Source organism: Ambystoma mexicanum, chromosome 3q (genome assembly GCF_040938575.1).
Source record: "Ambystoma mexicanum isolate Mex_15411 chromosome 3q, UKY_AmexF1_1, whole genome shotgun sequence".
NCBI lineage: Eukaryota > Metazoa > Chordata > Amphibia > Caudata > Ambystomatidae > Ambystoma > Ambystoma mexicanum.
Genome location: NC_090926.1, coordinates 778,098,490 through 778,117,885, shown reverse-complemented (window position 1 = coordinate 778,117,885; position 19,396 = coordinate 778,098,490). Strand labels below are relative to the sequence as shown.

Here is a 19,396-nt window from a genome sequence, read left to right as displayed (position 1 = left end):
GATCTGGTCGAGGGTTTCCAGGCTGCCTGGATAATACGCATGTTATCCGAAGATAAGTTAAGATGCTCTAAAGACTTGAACTCAGGCACCATGCCGCCAAGCTGAGCGATTGTGGGGAAGGGTGCCACATCTGCTGTTCCCCTTGGTGGAGAAGATCGGGGCTGACTGGTAACCTGATCGGCGGATACATCGACAGGTGTTGAAGTTCTGAGAACCAAAACCTGGCCGGCCACCACGGGGCTATGAGTAGAAGGGAACAGTTTACCGAGTTCTTCAGCTTCTAAATTGCTCGATGAACTAGAGGCAGAGGCGGGAAGGCGTAAGCGCTCATGTTGTGCCATGGAATCTCGAGAGCATCCTCCAGAGAGGAGGCTCCCAGCCCCCCCCTGGAGGCATAATGAGGAAGCTTCTTGTTTACCGCCGTAGCGAAGAGGTCCACCTCCAGTGTGCCCCAACGCAGAAAAATCCATGACAGGACCTCAGTCTTCAACTCCCACTCATAGCTGACCACTGTCCGCCGGCTGAGCGCATCTGCTGTGACATTCAGCTGGCCCGGGATGTGTACTGCAAGCAGCCAGACACCATGAAGCACGGCCCACTCCCATATCTGGATGGACAGGTCCACGAGGGGTGAAGACTTTGTTCCCCCTTGCTTGTTCATGTAATACATTGACACCACATTGTCCGTGCGTATGCGGACCACCTTGTTGGCAATGAGCGGTCTGAATGCCCTGAGCGCTAGGAAGATCGCCAGAAGCTCCAAATGATTTATGTACAGGAGCTTGTCCTGAGGCGACCAGAGGTCCGAGACCTGAAGAAGATCTAACATCGCACCTCACCCCAGAAGGGAGGAGTCCATCGTCATCGTCACCGTGGGGGCTGGGTCCTGAAACCCCGCTCCCACCAACAGGTTGCTGAGAGATGACCACCAATCCAGGTCCACTCTCATGGAATCCGGAATCATTATCAGCTTGAAATCCGGGTCCACAGCCTGACGCCAGGAACTCCGAAGAGCCATCTGGGTCCGTCTCATCTTGAGACGAGCAAGAGGAAGAGCCAGCACGCATGAGGCCATAAGGCCCAGAAGCCTCTGGAACCACCAGGCCGACATGCTCTCCGACTGCGCAAACATCTGACACGTGGCTAACAGATCCGCCATTCTGTCCCCGGTCAGGTACACTCTGCAGTCGATCGTGTTCCAGCGAAAACCCAGGAAAATCAGGTCCTGCGAGACCGTCATGGAAGATTTCTGCCAGTTCACCGACAGCCCAAGATGGAACAGGAGCTGAAGGAGAGACTGGAGATTGCCCGCTGCTGTCAGCGGACAAGGGCTGCGTAAGAGCCAGTCATCCAAATATGGATACACATGGATACACATGGATACCCTGGAGACGTAGATAGGCCGCAATTACCGACATCATCTTCGTGAAGACACGCGGCACTGAGCTGAGGCCAAAAGGAAGCACTCGAAACTGGAAGTGCTCCTCTCCCAAAGAGAAGCGGAGATATCTCCTGCGTGGGTTCCAAATCAGGATATGCATGTACGCATCCTGAAGATCCACGACGCTGAGCCAATCGCCCATCTGCAAGGAGGACCGTATCTGGCCAGGCGTGATCATCTTGAATTTCTCTTGGGGTAGGAAAAGATTGAACTGGGAAAGGTCTAGGATGGTGCGCAGGCCAGCCTGGTTGGGTTTGGGCACCGTAAACATTTTTTCCTCCCGAGGGAGTCGAGGAGCTTGTCCTCCTTTCCCAGAACCTGAGTAGCCATCATGGAAGAGGATGCTGCAGGCCTGGACTGCAAAGTGGCCGCAGCCACCACTGTGGAGGAGGGAGGGGGACTAGATGACAGGGCTACCTCTTCCGAAGAATGCAGCCTGTATCTAGCGTCAATTTTCTTATTGACAAAAAGTCCAGAGTGTGGCTTTTCCCAGACTCTGCGGACCTCGGCCAGAATGTCCTTCTGCAAGAACAGGCCGGTACGCTCCAAGGGAGACAGGGTGAATGCCCCAGAAAGCACGCCCTCCTACGGAGCAGGTGCCTCGGGCACTGGAACATTTAAGAAGTTCATCATGTCCAGTACCTGGTCATGAAAAGCTCTGATAGAGCGGAGGAGGTCCTCGCTGTCCTGATCCCATGTGCGTCATCCGACAGATCAAGGTCCTGCTGAACCATGTCGGGCGCTGCCTTGTCCACAGGGGACAATGGGGGCAAAGGCGGAGGAGTCGGGGGAGGCACCATAGGCAAGGGAGGCGCTGGCGGAACCACCGGAGGAACAGGTGGAGCCAGAGGCGCGGGAGGGCATATCTCCCTAAATAGCCCTTTGGAATACTCCCTCATGGGGTCGGAACGCATAAGCGTTTGAAATTTACCGAAAAAGGCTTCCTCCGGGGACTGCTTCGGAACCTGAGGAGGCCTCTCATGACGTGGACAAATCCAGGGACATAACGGGGACGGGTGCCACACAGGCCCCTCCACCGACGTATCCACATAAATCAACGGTGCTGATCCTGCAGGCAGCAAAACATTGTGCGGAAGAGGCATATGAGCGTTCCAGTCATAAACAGGCCGATAAGGATGCACACAAGGGACTCTATGTTCACCCAAGGGTCCAAGCCCTACACCTGAGGGCGATGGCGTAGTTGTAGGGGTAGCACCCAAAATGGCCACCGCGGTTGTGGCGGGAACGGGTGCCATTTTGTCATCATCTATGGGGAAGTGAGGTAGGGGTCCCCGTCGATGGATCAGGGGTCTTAACTTTAGCCTTAACATAAGGGACCTCAGCAGAGCTGGTACTGTGAGGCCTGGAATGTTTTTGCGACATACCAACCGCCAAATTAGCCTTCGAAGGAAGGACCTCGGCACTGCCGGTAAAAGTAGAACTTTGCTTCATTTCCCCCTCAACAGGTCTGGTGTCACCGCAAGAGTGGGAACGGTGAGAAACAGCTTTCACTGACAAGGCCTTGTCAGGCCTCTCAGAACTGCTGGTAGCTTTAGCCTCTGAACGAGGGACCTCGGACCCAGGTCCGGTAACAGTCTTATCTGCAAGGGCCTCGAACATCCGTTCGGTAACAGCAAGCCCACCCAAGGCCTCGGGCGCACCCCAGTCTTATTTTTGAGGGAAGCCGACAGAATGGCCTCAGAGCGAGCTCCGATACCCCACGACTCAGTAGAACTGGGTCTACAAACAGCCCCCACAGGAGGGGCCTCGAAGCGCACTCTGGTATCTACAGGCCCCTTACGGAGACCCTCGGAGAAAACTCTGATACAATTATTAGGCCCAATGGGCACCTCAGGGCGAACACCGGTGGCAGAGCGATCAACGCCCCTCCCGGCCCCAGAGGAACCCGGAAAATAAAACTATAGGAGCTGTACAAGGTAATTTAAAAAAGTATAGGAGCACCGCTCCCGACCGCTCCCACTCACTTCGACCACTGGTTACGGCCGTGTGCCGGGCCCCGTGCAAGAAAGAGAGGAAGAACACATTTTTGGAAACATTTTTGAATGCTTTTTACAAAGTGCTCCGGTCCCGTCCCAGAGGACAGAGAGATGTCCCATAAGAATGGAGGAAAGGGGACTGGACGTAGGTGTATGAGTAAATGGCTGTACGCTGAAAGAGGAACTCCGCTATACGCATCCATCTAAAATGGCGGAAAAAAACAATCTGAGGGACCTCAACACGTGAGGGATCATGGGTACAGTGGACTTCACACTAGGGATAGTATTACTGCCACGCCCTGTCGACATCCCTTCTCGAGTTTCGAAAACAACAACTGTAATACTCCGCAGCTTCCACTAGATGTCGGTCTATGCACAGCATGTGATCTAAGAAGATTCCACAAGCCACAGAATATATAAATATTTCCAATGCATTCATAGGCCAGTCTCATTCACCTTAAAAAAGTATACAAATGTAAGATTCACACACAGAGCAGGGAAGCAAAGATACACTTTTTAACTGATACTAATTTAAGCCTATAACATTATTCTGAGCCTATGCTTGGATTTATTGATGCTAACATTACAATTAGGCATTTAAATACATTAATTATATAGCACTTTTGCACAAGCATTTTAAATAAAATACTTTTAGATAAAATGATTGCTACCTAGCAACTGAAAATAATACACCTTTGTCAACCTCAGAAGGATGAAAGGTTGAATACACCTAACGAGGATTCAAAATTCAGACTTGAAGAACACAAATAGATCCCAAAGGTGGGTACTTAACCCGCCGAGCTATCTTACCAGCCCATTTCTCCTTAATCGTGCACTTGGTAATTTACTCGTTCTCGGAATACTGAACGAGTACTGCAGTGCTTAGAAGCAGGAGGAATATGTTATTGCCCCCTAGTAAACCTGATAATAGTGTTATATTGTGTTATAAAAAGCAATGGAGGGGGGTAGAAGAGGGTGGTGGAGGGATATCCTGATACGTGATTTTTTTTTATTATTGCCCAATTGATTAAACTGCAGACTGTGTAGCAATTTGATAGGTCAGTGAGTTAAAAGCTCATCTTAAACATGTACCATCATACACTTTCCAAATTTCAGCAGGGCTGAAGCAGCCTTTCATTCTCCTGAGGTTGATAAATAACGTTCCATTTCATTTCACAGTAATATCACATTTTTACAGTACTTCGAACCAGGAGGTATCTGTTGTCAGATATCAAGCACTATCCATAGACAAAGGAAAATCTAGGCTACAGTAAAATTAAAACAAGGGAGTATTTGTTCAAAATATGACAGGCCTCATGAAACAATCAATTTGAATCTAAGAAGCCCTGGATCTGCAGCAACCAGTCTGCATGGCCTAAAAAACCAACACTAATCTAATCTCCAGCTGCACCTTTTAGAGTGAAACACATTACAAAAAGCAGTCCTTAATTTGTAAAAGAAAATTAGTGCCAGGGTTTAAAATGCGGATTGTGAGGCTGCCAAACATTACCACTCAAGGCACTGCCACTACCACGGCTTGAACCACCCATTGTCATCGCTGGTGGACTGCAATGCCATCTATAGCGTAAGCACCCACCACCACATTCAATATAAACTCAGCAGATCAGAGGTACAGTGGGAGAATGAATATGAGGAGGAATTTTTATTTCCAGAAAAATATCAAAACCAAAAGACTCTTATCACATCTGGCAGGTTTGCAATTACTCTACACATTGTGAGAACTACATAATAAAGCAGAAAGGAAGATTCAAAGCTAATGAAAGGTAAACAATAAATATGGTTCTTGTGGTGTATTGCTTCTTCTAACTGTGACTACAATGGAGGCCACATGACATTTACAACCATTTATTCCACCCCAAGCATGTGGCAAACTTCCCTGTTGAAGTATTAAATAATGCGACTAAGAGACAAAACATACATGTTCATATGCTGGAGCTTTTGAGCATGCCGCAAAGCAGGCAGTTAAAAAAAAAAATACACACAACATAACATTCTGCCTCACAAATTAAAGCACAAATAATTCGTGCCCATCAGCCAATATACACAAAACGATTGAACAGTGGTCACTGTGCATCACAAGGCAGTCCACAATCTCATTTCTTTTTTCACTGGCTCTGACACCAACTTGTTGATTTTACATGTTGTATTGAAGGTAAAATATGCCTCTTACACCAGTTCACACATTTGAAAGGTGTAAATGTATGCACTTTGTCCTCATTAGTTGCCCAATCCCCAAAGCCACGCTTGCTAAAGCTCCTTTCACCCAGCTTTAAGAAACGCCTCTTTGGCATAATTAGCCTTCCATTGCTTACTAGTGGACGTTTGTAAAACATTCCCACCCTGACCTATTTCTATCCACACGCTCACTCATTTGATCATTTCTTGTTTCATCTCAGCACTCTTCCACTTTTAATGTCATGCTTTTCTCTTGCCTCTCCTACCATTTTTGGACATCATGCCATGCTTAATTCAGCTATTGCTCATTCCGTGCGCCTCTATTTTTCCCTTCTTCCTAAATTGTACTTTTTTCCTAATGTGAAATACAGGTCCTACCTGGAAGTGAAATCCAGATTATAGTGTCTTTAGTCCGGCAAACAACTGATGAGGCAGCTTCTGCCACACCCTAAATTTCCTTGTGTTCAGTAGCAGTCTTCTCGTCCTTTGCATCATAGAAATAACAATGTTTGGACCGTGTTCATTTCAGAAGGAGCGGCCTGGGATAGCTGGCACTAGGCACAGATTAAACATTTTCGATACATGGTTCCTTCTTCCCTCACGACGCTCACCTCGTAGTGGCTTTTGTTTGAAAATACACTTCACTTTCCAAAGCTGCTGTGCTGAAACTCAGAGCAGGTTTGGAAAGTAAAGTGTAAATAATTTTACAACGAGCACCGTTCCCCACAGACCAAGTAACAAGTGAAGACACCAGCAAAATGTAAGCTTTGCAAACGGTAAACAAACGACTGTAAAGGCCTGATTTGTTTTTTTTCTCCATAGTGCCTCTGCAATCCTTGATCGGGGGTCGCAGAGGCAGTTCCAGGGGCCGCACGGGAGTCGACAGGGGTCGCAATAGTGACCCCCAAAGGATGTCCATGACAGAGGGCCTACTGTGGAGAACAGAGGTATACTACACTGATAGCTATAGGGACTGATCAATGCCCCCAAAACAGATATGCGTAGCAAGGTAAGTGGAGCAAAAAGGCTTCACTTACCTCCAAAAGTCAGGAAAGATTTAACACAATAGCAATAAGTGCAAGTGTCCCATTGATGTCTATGGAGGGAAAGCAGCAAAAACAATAATCATTCCTAACAATGGTTGAAATATATATAGAGGAGCTGGCAAGGCCTGGTTACCATGCCAGGACAGAATGTTTAATGTTTCTGGCCCTTAGGTGTGATCCTTGATCTAGCACAAGAGACAAAGTCATTTGGTAAACAACTGCATCCCTAAACAGTTAAGTAGTTGGTCTCAAAGAGCACTCTGTTGGGAGATGCCAATGCCTCAATAGGAACATAGGAAGAACATTTTTCTACATATCAGACCCAAGCTAAGGGGATTAACTGACTCGAGGGCTCTGCTCTTTGGGACATAATTCATCAAGGAACTGCAAAAATATGTGCCTCAAATTTAGATAAAAGCCAGTTTTCACGCAAGAGTCATTCCCCCACAGGTATCTCACAGAGCCAGTCATAGCAGGGGCCATTGTACGGCTGTCAGGAGCAAAGTGCAGGCTCCTCAGGATCCCAAAAGGGAGACTACTGTCAATGGGGCATTTGCAGCCTGCAAATGTGTGCACTGGGAGGATAGGGAAACATTTGAAGTATCCTAAAGCCTGCTGAGGAGCAGAGCATATTGAAGGTTAACTTTGGCTGCTGTGTTCAGAGTGCATACTGAATGTGCATTCAACAGGTGGTATATTTATGAGGTTGTGTTATATGTAAATCGCTCCCTTTGTTTCATACAATGCAAACCTTTTTAAAATTATGTTTATGTCACTACATGACTCCATCTTTAAATATATTATTGAAGACAGATGGGGCCAGATTACTGAGCCTTGGAGACCAGGTGGTTCCCTGGAGGTATCTCCCACCTTCTGGCATCACACAGGTATCCAAATGGCCACATTTATATACATGAGTTGAGTCGATGTTGAGGTCTGGATGGAAATCACTAGGAAAAATAGTAAAAGCATCACAAAAAACAAGCAAAAGGTGAAGGGGACTAAAACGTGGTTAACTAATTGACTTTCTGACTGACAGAGGACTTGCACATGGCAATGATGTAGATCTAAAGACTTAAGTAGTATCTCCTACCTTGGATTTTTCCTCATCATCAAACACTGGGTTTTTTGGACGAGCAGGAGGAGAAGGAATCAGGGTCCTGTCCACAGGGATCACAGGATCAGACTGAACAATTCCTGAATTAGGAGACAAAATAACAACTGTTGAGGAAGTGTTGGGGCAGAAGATATACCATGAAAGTAAAAGTAATAGAGACATAAGGTGACCAAGCAAGGAGATAGGTGATAAACTGGAAACATGACAGCATTCGAGAAGAAGGAAAGATGGAAAGAAGAAACTCATGAAGGTGCGTAAGAGGGAGGTCTCACAGAATGGGCAGGCTGGGCCAGAGTGTGTTGCTAAGCAGCAAAATATAACCGTGCAAGCATGCCTTGGCAAGTACTGCTAGGTACCTTCTCCACGTGCCCCGCCCAACCTTGAGTTCCTTTTTCAAGTCAGACTCGGTAGCTTTTTAGCGGAGATGGTGGGAGGGTGTATGGAGGAAAGGGTACTATGAACTGAGCACTGCCACTACAGTAACTTTTCCGTGCTCCTACATCTTATCCCCTTTCCTCGATACTCTTGGGAGATTCTAAAGCAGTCCAAACATTGTGGGTAGCTCTATTTAACTGGCAAAGAAGTTGTGCAAGGCCGCTAGTCTGAAAGCTACATTGCTTCTCAAACAGTAATCCAAGGAAAAGTGTCTACAGAATTAATGTGTGGTTGCCCAAGTTGCCATTTTCAAATGTCTCCTATCGGTACGTGTCTTTGGAGGCACAGACCGGGGCTTCCCATTTCAAATGTGCATGAACAATTTAGATGGGATCTTTCCTTGCATTTTGAATGCTTCCAATATTGTTGAAAGCATTCAATGTGCTATCAACGGCTTCAAGGCTGTGACCCAGGGAGCATTTCAGCTGAAAAAGTTGCAAATGTTCCTAGTTCTGTGCATGTAGAATTTCAGTGTCAAGTGTATGCAGTGTTCTTTCCGCATCAGTTCTGGGTGGAGGATAAAACACTGGTAGTAAAGTTCATCATTTAGGTGAAAACTGGTAACATTGCAATTATTTGTTTTCCGCACCACCTTGTCCTTGTGAAAGACAATGTATGGGTCCTCCACAGATAAGGCCTTTAGTTCGGAGATCCTCTGAGCTGACATTACAGCCACAAGAAAAGCTGTTTTCAGTGTTGCCCATTTCAAATAAGTGGAAGCCATTGGCTCAAATGATGTATGCGTGACAGCTAACAGTACACCGTTAAGATTCCATAGGCTGCAAAGTTTTCTCCTCAGGGGGATAGAGTTTCATCAGTCCACTAAAGTGTCTCTTAACCAAATGGTTTGACAATGCGTTTTATGTCATACTGCTAAATATGTCCTACAGGAGTCCACTGATTTTGCGAGAACCATAATGAAAGCCACGACATTATCCTGTGAGGCTTCAGAAGGGTACTTTTTTTGATGCTCGACACCAATGGCAGAAACGTGTCCACTTACTAGTGCATTTAGCCCTAGTACTGCCCTTTCTGGTCGCTCTGACGATAGTCATATTTCTGTCTGACAGACCAAGGTGACCAAGCGGCCAAGGACAGTGATTGTGGCCTGGTGTGATATATCTTTCCTTGTTATTGCTGGAGTTTGTCTGGCCAGTGGGGCAGTGGTAACAGGGTCCGACATTTCAGAGTCTGTAGATCTGAAAAACAAATTCGCTCTGACCAAAACACAGCCACCAGGATCATGCAGCAACTTGTTGTGCACTTCAATTCATGCAGAACACCTCGATATAACCAGAATCAAAGGGAATGCATAGTATCTGCTCATTTCATAGAAGTAGGATTGCATCTCATAGAATGTCCAGGCCCTTTCCTTTCCATGAAGCATACAGTGTGCAGTTTTTTGTTTTCGTAGGATGCAAATAGATCCACCATTGGTGTGCAGCATGCTTGGAAAAGTGGCAGTAAAGCACTATGGTTGATCTCCCATTTGTCCGCAGTGTGCGTCATCCTACTCAGCGCGTCAGCCAGGATGTTCTTCTCCCCTAGAAAATGAGATGCCATGGATGTTATAAGTATTGGAGACCCCATGTCTACACAGGTAGAACATTGTACATATCAAGATCCGTCACCCAGCTAATTTCGGTAGAAAAGCGCTAATTCCAAGAAAAATATCATTTAATTCCAGATAGTTTATACGCTGAGCTTGATAGTCCGTCTGCCCCAGGCCATGTATCTTCCATATCTCTAGAAATGCCCCCATCCGTCAAGGGGCCAATCCAATGCTAGTTTCTTCGTAGGTTGAGGTGGCGTGAATGGCACTCCCACTAACGGAGATCCGGGTGCAGATACGACAGAGTGGGAATTTGCTGTGTTTGAAGTTGAGATTCATGACACCAAGATGACCTCAGGTGTAGCTGTGACAGTCTCATGTGTATCCTAGCCTACAGCACCATGAGAATGCACAATTCCATCAAGGCTACGAGTTGATGAAATCTTATGGCCTGAACAGATGTATTGTTCAGGAACTCCCAGCAAAGTTTTCTTAGGTTTTACATCTTGTCGGAGGGTGGAAAGGCCCTTGCATGTACACAGTCTCATACTATTCCACTACACTGTAATCTCTGTGTTGGGAGTCATAATCAATTTTTCTAGATTCAGTGTCAGGACCAACGCAAAAGCCTGCTGCATGACCAGCAACACAGATTCCATCACATGTGACAGTGGTGGACCCTGAATCAGCCAGTCATCTAGACATGGGTAAATATGTAACCCATGTAGACGGAGATGCAACATGAATACATCTATCACTCTTGTAAAGACCTGCAGTGCAGAGTTTGGGCCAAAGGGAAGAATCTTGTACTGGTATTTAATGTGTCTCTAGTTGGTGAGCATTTTTCAGAAGCTAATCATACCCTTGATGATCTCAGAATTGCTGTACTATGGGGTCAAATCAGGCCTTACAAAGCCAGAAAGACCAAAGAATTCAAATGCATGCACATTTTCAATATACCGACAGGGGGCATGAACAGACATTGCGGTGTCAAGAGCCAACTAACAGACTATCACCTTTTCCACCCATAGAGATACAGGGATTACATCATTCAGACCGGACACCTTCTATCATTTTTTCCAAACAGTTCACAAGCATTCAACTGACACTGCACCAGTACCATCAGACTCTCTACGGCAATGTTTCGTTGCTGGACTCCCTCCAACCCATCTGCCCTCAGAATGCCCCAGCTAAAAAGATTCCCAGAGACTTGTCAGGGCCTCTTGTCTCTAGTCAAACCCCACACTTTCCACATGAATGTGAAGAATCCCAATATGGTATTTGACAAAGTGTTACCACAATGGGCCCCACAAGTCACAGGCCTAAAACATAACTAGTTGTGTATCCCCTCTTTTAGCCTTCTAGCGGCACAAGCCTAATATGTTGCTGATAGTGCCATCACTGATCTTGCAAGGGACTGACCTGAAATACCAGCTTTAAACTAGACTGTACCTACAATGAGTGACACTAACCTACCCCGTCTTCTGCCTTCCTGAGATCACTCTAACAGGGCGGGCTATTTCTTCTTTCCCTTCAGTTCCACTGACACCTGCCCCACTTAAATCAGTGTACCATTTAGACCGTGAAAATTGCAATGTGTGGGGGTGCTCAACATCTAATACATGACTCCCGGAGCAAAACTACAAATCAAGTACACAGACAGTAACAGATAACAGAGTATTTCCAGGAAGGACTATGTAAGCTGAATTGCTGTAATGCTTTCAAAGGGTTAATTCCAACCCTGCCTGAGGAAGTGAAGAAATTCAATGAAAGCTCTCACATAAACAAAATAACTCACTAATTAAGGTATCAACTTATTTTCTTTTGGATCAACAATATATATGAGACAAATATTCCATACCTGTAATCTTCTTTCTGATGCTTGTACCTGCTTGGATTCACAAGTATAGGCCAACATCTAGTGGTTGGTGCAGAGTATTACACCATTTTCGAATTCGAAAAGGGACGTCGACTGGGCGGGTTTGTAATAATATCCCTATAGTGATGTGCATTGCACCCATGATTATTCACGAGTCAAGGTCCTCCGAGAATCAGAAAGACGATTACAGGCATGTAATATTTATGTTCTGAGGTTTGTGGATCTGCTTAGAATCACATGCTTAGCTTAGACTAGCAAGCAGTACCACGAGAAGGAGGATGGTTGTTAGAAGGAACAGAGGCAAACAAATTTCTTAACACCACCTGTACAACTTGAGATTCATGTCTTGCTTGTGTCTTAACACAGTAATGCTGAGTGAAGGTGTGAACTCAACTCCATGTAGCTGCTTTACAGATTGCCTCCAAAGGTACATTTGCAAGGAAGGCCAACCTAACACCTGTATCCTGTGTAAACTGTGCGCTAGGTGTTAAAGGTAGTTCCTTGTTTGATAACGTCTAACATTGCTGTATACATTTTACTATACATTTCGAAATGGCTGCCTTTGAGACAGTGTCCCCTTCCCTCCCAGAAGCTAAGGAAACAAAGAATTGGTCTGTTTTCCCGATTGGCTGTGTCTGATTGATGTAGTACATAACAGCTCTCCTAACATCTAGCGTATGGAGATCTCTTTGCCGAGCATTCTGCAGCTTCTGGAAAAAAGCAGGCAGATGATTGGATTGTAATATATATAAGTGGGGATAAGCGGTATTTGCGTCAACTGAATGATAAGTTGCTGGTTTTTGGCCAGTTCACAGGTACAAATAACTTGCACTGATTAGTAATTTGATGGTCACAAAAGAATTTTAATATTCAAGGTTTCAGGTCTCAAAATGTTTTCTCTCAACACGTGTTTCACCATTCAGACAGTCCTAAATGGTTCAGCAGGAGAGATTTTTCAATAAATAATAATTGGTGTTGTACCCTAAGTATGGTTAATCCTTAGAATACAGATTCCTTAATTTCAGGTTTTTCAAATTTCAACTAAATAGTGAATTGCCAGTTCATCAAGCTACACTAATATAAGAGCTACTATGTAAACAAGTATATTTTTGTTTGCCTGTGAACTGGCCAAAAACCAGTAATTTATCATTAAGTTGGCGCAAATAATGCTTATCTCCACTTATATATATTACAAATCTAAGCTGTGAAGCTGTCTCACAACAGGGATAACACAATTTGCATGACAACTAAACCTTTGAAAAAAAGTGGAATCCCCAGAGCAAGAAACCAAAGGCTGCAAAGTGCAGATATACAAGTTCAATGGATTGATTGACATGGAATTTTTAAATCAACTTTGGTGCAAACCGTTGACGAGTTGTTAAGATCACCTTGCTCTTATGAATAGCGACAAAAGGATCTGTTACAGATAATGCCTAGAGCTAACTTACCTTTCTTATGGAAGTGATAGCTATAAGGAAAGCAGTTTTGTAAGTGAGATTTTTGAGGCTTGTCTTATGCATAGGCTCAAAAGGTGGACCCATGAGCTTGCTTAGGACAATGTTTAAATCCCATTGAGGAGGTGGTTTGCAATAGGGGGGTGTAGTCTTTTAACCCCCTCCCTTAACGATTGGCATATTCCACCATGAAACCTTGCTTTGTGAGGTTTTGTAAGCAGGCAGTGCAGCCAAATTGACCTTTAAGGCATTAAAAACAAGTGAGGTAGATAGTGCACTATATGAAACAGTTAACAGTCAAAGGGGTTTACATTTGCCTTTAACAAATGGAAAAGCTTTGTTGTATGGTGTTCAAAGTAACAGAGTCGAGTGTTAGGTTTCCGAGCCTCCTTCAATATCTTAATGCATCTGCTAGTTAAATTAAGATGGCCGAAGTCTTTGATTTCAAGAGCCAAGCTGCTAAAATAGTTGTCTGAGGATGCGGATGAAGGGTTGCCGCTTGATTCTGTGCCAACATGTTGTGTGGACGGGTTAGATTCAATGGAGAGTAAATAGACATCCTGAGAAGGTGGGAATACCATGTTTGATGTGCCCATAGCGCCTTAAATGTGTTTTAGCCTTCCTGTGAGCGTAATTTAAAAGCAAGGGCCACTTCCTCTCAGGTGGCCTGCCTGAAATCCCTGGGCCACACCTGGCAGATGTCGCCCAGGTGGAGTGAGTAGTGTGGGGGGGAGGGGGCAAGTTGCCTCTGAGTGCTGGGCGGCATCTGACATACACAGCCCAGCCCATACAAAGACTTTGAGGCCCGACACAGCCTACTGCCAGCCCTGCAAATACTGTGTGGGTCTCCCACACTGTTGCTGCCTGCCGCCTACTGCCACAAGAACCACCACTGAAGAGCGCAGGCGGAACTGAATGCCGAAAGCAGCAGCAGCAAGGACCTTGAGACAACCCTGGCCAGGTTGTCCTGCAAGTAAGGTAATTATAAATAGTTCTTAATACAGTGCACTGTATAGACTTTGTACATTATTTTTAAAGACTGTTTATATTTTTTAAGGATTCTTTTTATATGTTTGTGTATTATTTTTTAGTAACGCAGCTGCTTAAGAGAACGCAAATTGTATATAGTGTCTTCTATTTTGCCCCTTTTTGTAAAAAACTCACATATCCCTGCTGGTGTATGGGAAAAGTATATAAGTAAGCTTTTACCAACTAAAAATAAACATACACCAGCAATCCTGGGTGATCTTTAACCCAGGAGAGCGGAATTTGGAGACAGGTAAGATGCGGGTCAGGTTATAAGTGAAGGGTTAAGCTTTATATCGTGTGCCTGCTTACACCTGTCCCCTATAAGGTGTGTTGGAAGATCACCCTGTTACATTTTTTGGAGGCACTGCAGAGATCACCTTTGGTGTGGCTATACTATTCCCGTCCTACCTAATTACTCTATACCTACCTTTTCCACTGCCTGGGGTAGTGCATAGTTTGCTAGCGTAAGTTTCAGTTTTTTAGCAATACTTTTTTTTGTGCAGGTTTTGTATAGTGTAAGGAACTCATGGTGGCAACAGTAAAGACAGACACAAGTGATAACAGTTCAAGGGTGTTTATTAAACTGCAAAAGTGGGTGAGATAAACGCCTAATCTAACCCTAAATCTAAGATGGGAGCAAGCTTTGACCATCAAATGAAAATAAGGCAGTCCTAGTAGCGTTGTGTCAAATAAAAGGGCCTATACTAAGAAAAACCTATTGCCAATCCTTACGCTAATTACAAAAAGTGTAGGATAGGATTCATAAGAAAGAAAGAAGTGTTCACAAATAATGTGTCAGGATACAGTAGCCGGGGTCTCCCTTCTCCATGTTTTGAGCACGGGATAAGGTGAGCACCGCACAATTCTCGGTCTTCCCCAGCACGAGACAACAGTTCTGCTCTCAACCTTCCAGAACCTCGATGGCCAAGTCTCTTTTCCTGCATGAAGTCTCTTGCCTTCTAGGGTCATAAAATAACAAACCAAAAAGTTATTTTTATATGGTAGTTAGGGTGATGATGGCTCACCCTCTTCCGGACGCAGACCCTTCACAATGTTCAGCCTCCCGCTTTCGGGGTCACTATGGCTTTTTCTTGGTTCACAAATCTTAATGTCTTTTTAAACAATTCCTCAGGGGTCGGCCCTTTTTGTCGGGCTTCCTCTGCCGGGTTCACTCTGGCCACCTTTTGCAAAACAGTTCATTGTGGACTTCCCTCGGTCGGGTTCACTCCTGTCAATGCACTGTTCCTACGAACTTCAGACCCCGCCCCTTTTTGTCTGACTCCCTCTGCCGGGTTCACTCTGACCACCTCTTGCAAAACAGTTCATTGTGGACTTCCCTCGGTCGGTTTCACTTCTGTCAACACACTGTTCATAGGGACTTCCGGCTTTGCCCCTTTTTGCCAGCATCCCTTTGCCGGGTTCACTGTTGCCAACTTTATCAATCGTACATTTCTCAATCACCCATCGGTCAAAGACTTTCTACTGTACAGAGGATTTTGCAAGAGCCCTGTATGACCACTTTGACCCATCCGTTTTGGCCTTCCCAAAGCCTTCTGGTATTAGTAGTTTCAACAAACACTGGTTTGACCAGAGTTTCTCGACTAAGCACCCATGTGGTGCCGGATCCCTCTGCAGCTGGTCTCCCCTTTATTCTCAAAAGTTCTTTGTAAGTCCCTTAGGTTGCTACTTTACGGCTTTTGTTCAACACAGTTTGGTTTTTATCGGATCTCCCGTCGACTTACCGGCTGTGATGAACCGTTTGGCTTTTCAGAATATCTGGAGTGAAGGCCGGTACCACGGTTGCAGGTGCCTCCCTCGATCCAGCTTATCAGCGTAGGTATGCTCTGTGTACCGTTCACATCTGCTGCAACACACTTGAGCTTTTGTCAGCGGTCTTATGATTCCTTCTGCAGAGGTTTTGCAGGGCTGGTTCGGAGAGGGCAAGGCTGTGTCTCTCCTTGACAGACTCTCGACATTCCCCACCTTTCTCCTCCTTTTGAACTGGCGTGCCTCGATAGCTATCTCGTAGTGTGCTGTCATGCTCCACCTTTCATCCCTGCGAGGAAGGGAAAGCTTTAGAGCCAGGGAGCCTTTTTCTTTTCCCTCTCACTTTTCTTTGTGTTTTTCTTTTTTCATTTTCAAGTTATGCTGGTTACCAGGCTATAGCCCGGGGTAGGGGCAGGCATGAACAAGGGTAATGTCTTGCCCATCGGAGGGGACACAGGCCTTATACAAGGACAGGGTCCAGTTAGTCACCTGCCCACAGCTTTGGGCAGGGTGGTGCCCCTGATGCAGTCAGCAGTACGGACACCCCGCAGGAGTAACAACTGTCTGTCTGACGTTTTAGCAATGAGTGCTAAACGCAGACTGAAGCTACAAGAACAGCTTGTTTCCTCTGAACTTTTGAATATCAGCAAAGATTCCCAGAATGAGCCTAATGCTGAAGAACATGCTGCATGTATCTTTGATATTAACGCCCAGGTCCACACAGCTCTTGACAGCTAAGGTTTCAGAGCCCTGGCGTCTTCTTCAAGAACAGTTAATGCAGAAGCTCGGGGCTTGTTTGAACATTATGGATTTCCAGAGATGGGTGGCATTAGTGGGTTCCAATGGTCTAACCTCCTATTTGCCTGACCCAGAGAAGTCCGATGTGTTGGAAAATGATAGTAAGGAAAACTTCACATAAACCTCCCCTCTATCCAAGAAAAACCAGCAAAAGGGATGTCAAACAGTAATGAGTCAAGTTATGCAGGTGTGCCCCTGCAGGTGAAGACTTTTCCCATAGAAATTGGCCAAGGGGAAAACATATCACAAGCGGTTTCCACGCCACTGAACAAGTCAGCTCCACCAACTACCTCTTCACTTGGTAAGGACCTCCGACAAAGGAAAGCGAAAATGGCCAATATTACAGATCCCATATTAAGGAGTTTTGTCTTGGACCCGCGAAATGTGATTATTAACAATGTTCCCAAACCCAATCAATACGAATCCAGAGAAGACCTGAAAAATAAAATCTTGGCATGGTTAGACTCCAAACTAGGGACTAACTGTGTGAGAACACAAGACCTAAAAGTGCTGCGTAGACTTCAAATCACTAATTGGTTCCGGAGTGGCAACACTGATTATATCATCTTGGGATGTGGGTTTAGCAGTTTGCCGATATACCTAAATAGAATTTCTCTTTCTTAGCAAGCAGGTTAATCTACGGCTTTAAAAATTGTATTGAATTGAAACAATGTTTTACTCCCTTAGTCGGACTATATTTTCTCAGTGGCACTGCTTTTGATCCACCCTTCTCAGTTAAGTCTGTGCCACTATACCATTATGTCATTGTAATGTTGTGTTTTCTCGATTTGTTTGTTTCAGTTGTGTGTTGCTATTATGTTCTGATCTTTCATATGTATGATTTATGTTACGCGCCTTGATGCCCTAGGGCTTTGGCGCTATATAAATACACAAATAAAATAAATAAATAAAGGGCCGTCAGGTGTGTGTGATTCTGATCAATTGCCTAACTACAGATGACCATTGTTTTGGGACATGTTATGTAAACGGCTCGGGTGTTAGTCCATTGTCTGTGGTGTGCAAAAGTGTCTGACAGAAAAGGGGGGCAGTGTTTCAGAATATCCTATGTGGTAGGAGGGGGGAAAGGTGTTGAAAGAAGCGTGATACTGCATCTCAGCCGGTGTCCCACTTCCACTCCTACTCCCCAAGGACCCCCCCATCCAGGTGATCCTCCCTCACTGGTCCACCCCCAGGAACTGGATCCAATAGCGATGGCCGTGTCCTGGCCACCTGGATGACAGATCCCCGGAGACTAGCTGGGGAGACACCTTCAGGTTTCTCACAATAGGGATTTGTATATCGCAATGTAATCACTGTGTTTTGATTTTACCGGATTTGCCACCTTATATGACAGACAAGTACCATCCTCATGGATCGGTTTAAGGTAGCCAGCTGGGCTGAGGGTGAGGGAATTAAGCTCAACCACTGCTTTATCATAGGCGACGTCCCTTGGAGCAAACCTCTACACCAGGTCCCTAGAGTGCATCACTGGCTATATTAAATGCCTGGGTAAAGCCCCTGGCCTTGCAGGAACCAGTACCCTGGTCTGCTATGGGCCTAAGGAAGTTAATCCTGAGGAACTGCCCCTTACCATCCATGGGGGGACCCTATAGTGTTCGATCCTCTCTGGGCATTCAACACATGGTCAGGGTTGCAGGCTAGTGCAACAATCACACCACCTATGCTTAGCCCAAATTCTGCCCTGCCCAGCGCTGCGCCCCATCAACCTGCAGAGCCCAGTGTAGATGCTATCATGGCTGAACCCGTAAGTAAACCAATCTTACCAGGGCGTAGAGTGCGTGCTAGTGCTACACCAGAGGATAGAGGCGCCAAACTGATTTCTTCCTCCATGGCGGATGCTTTCAAGAACATGTTACACGAGGCCATGGTGACACTATCGGAACATTGGCCCTATGTCCGCCTGAGACCCTTCTCTGGGGAGAAACCAACCCCGAGGGGTGAGGAGGAATACCAACTTTGGGCCAACCAGACCTACCAGATGATATATTACTGGAGAGCTACAGACTGGGAGAAGAGGCGTCACGTCATTGAGCGTTGAGTCATCCAGGTGCTCTGTGCCACATATCCAGACCCCACAGCGAAGGACATCATGTACATGCTAGATGGCATGTTTGGAGCCACCGAGTCCGCTACGGTGCTGATGGGGAAGTACTACGTGAGCCGCCTCCAACAGGGCGAGCGTCTCTTCGAACATCTGGCCAGGACTGAGCCGATTCTTCAGCTGGCTTTGCAACAAAAGGGGATTGAGCCGAACAGCCTGAACCTGGTCAGGCTGCAACAGGTCATGTGTGGAGCCAAATTGCTGCTGCTGTTACATCTGCAGTTACAACTCCGAGAATGGACCCAGAGACACCACACTTTGATGAACTGGTCCGAGAGGTGCGTACTCTGGAGGGCGAGATGGAGGACACAATGTATAGTTTACCAATCAACAGGCATCTCCATATGCTGCCCCGGAGTATGATCTGCGACATCAAGTGGAGGCGTTGCGCCAAACCATCCAGGTGATGCAGCTGCAGAGGGTGCAGGCCAAACCACTGCCTGCAATGACATCCAGGCAACCAGAGCGCGGGAGAGGCTCTACACCGCCATTCCGAGAGAGAGAACACCAGCTCTTCCAGCACACACAAGAGCCACGGCAGCCCCAAATGAACCAATGGTGCA

The 19,396-nt window shown here is 45.9% G+C and overlaps 1 protein-coding gene across 3 annotated transcripts in view; it reads right to left on the bottom strand.

Annotated features, from left to right (window-relative positions):
• The window catches only part of GGA3 (golgi associated, gamma adaptin ear containing, ARF binding protein 3), a 1,381,263-nt gene that overhangs the window by 638,623 nt on the left and 723,244 nt on the right, over positions 1-19,396 (bottom strand). For all 3 annotated transcript variants that reach the window (XM_069654818.1, XM_069654819.1, XM_069654820.1), the window contains one exon: positions 7,774-7,877. In XM_069654818.1, the coding sequence (XP_069510919.1) occupies positions 7,774-7,877 (104 nt within the window). The remainder of the gene's footprint in view (positions 1-7,773; positions 7,878-19,396) is intronic.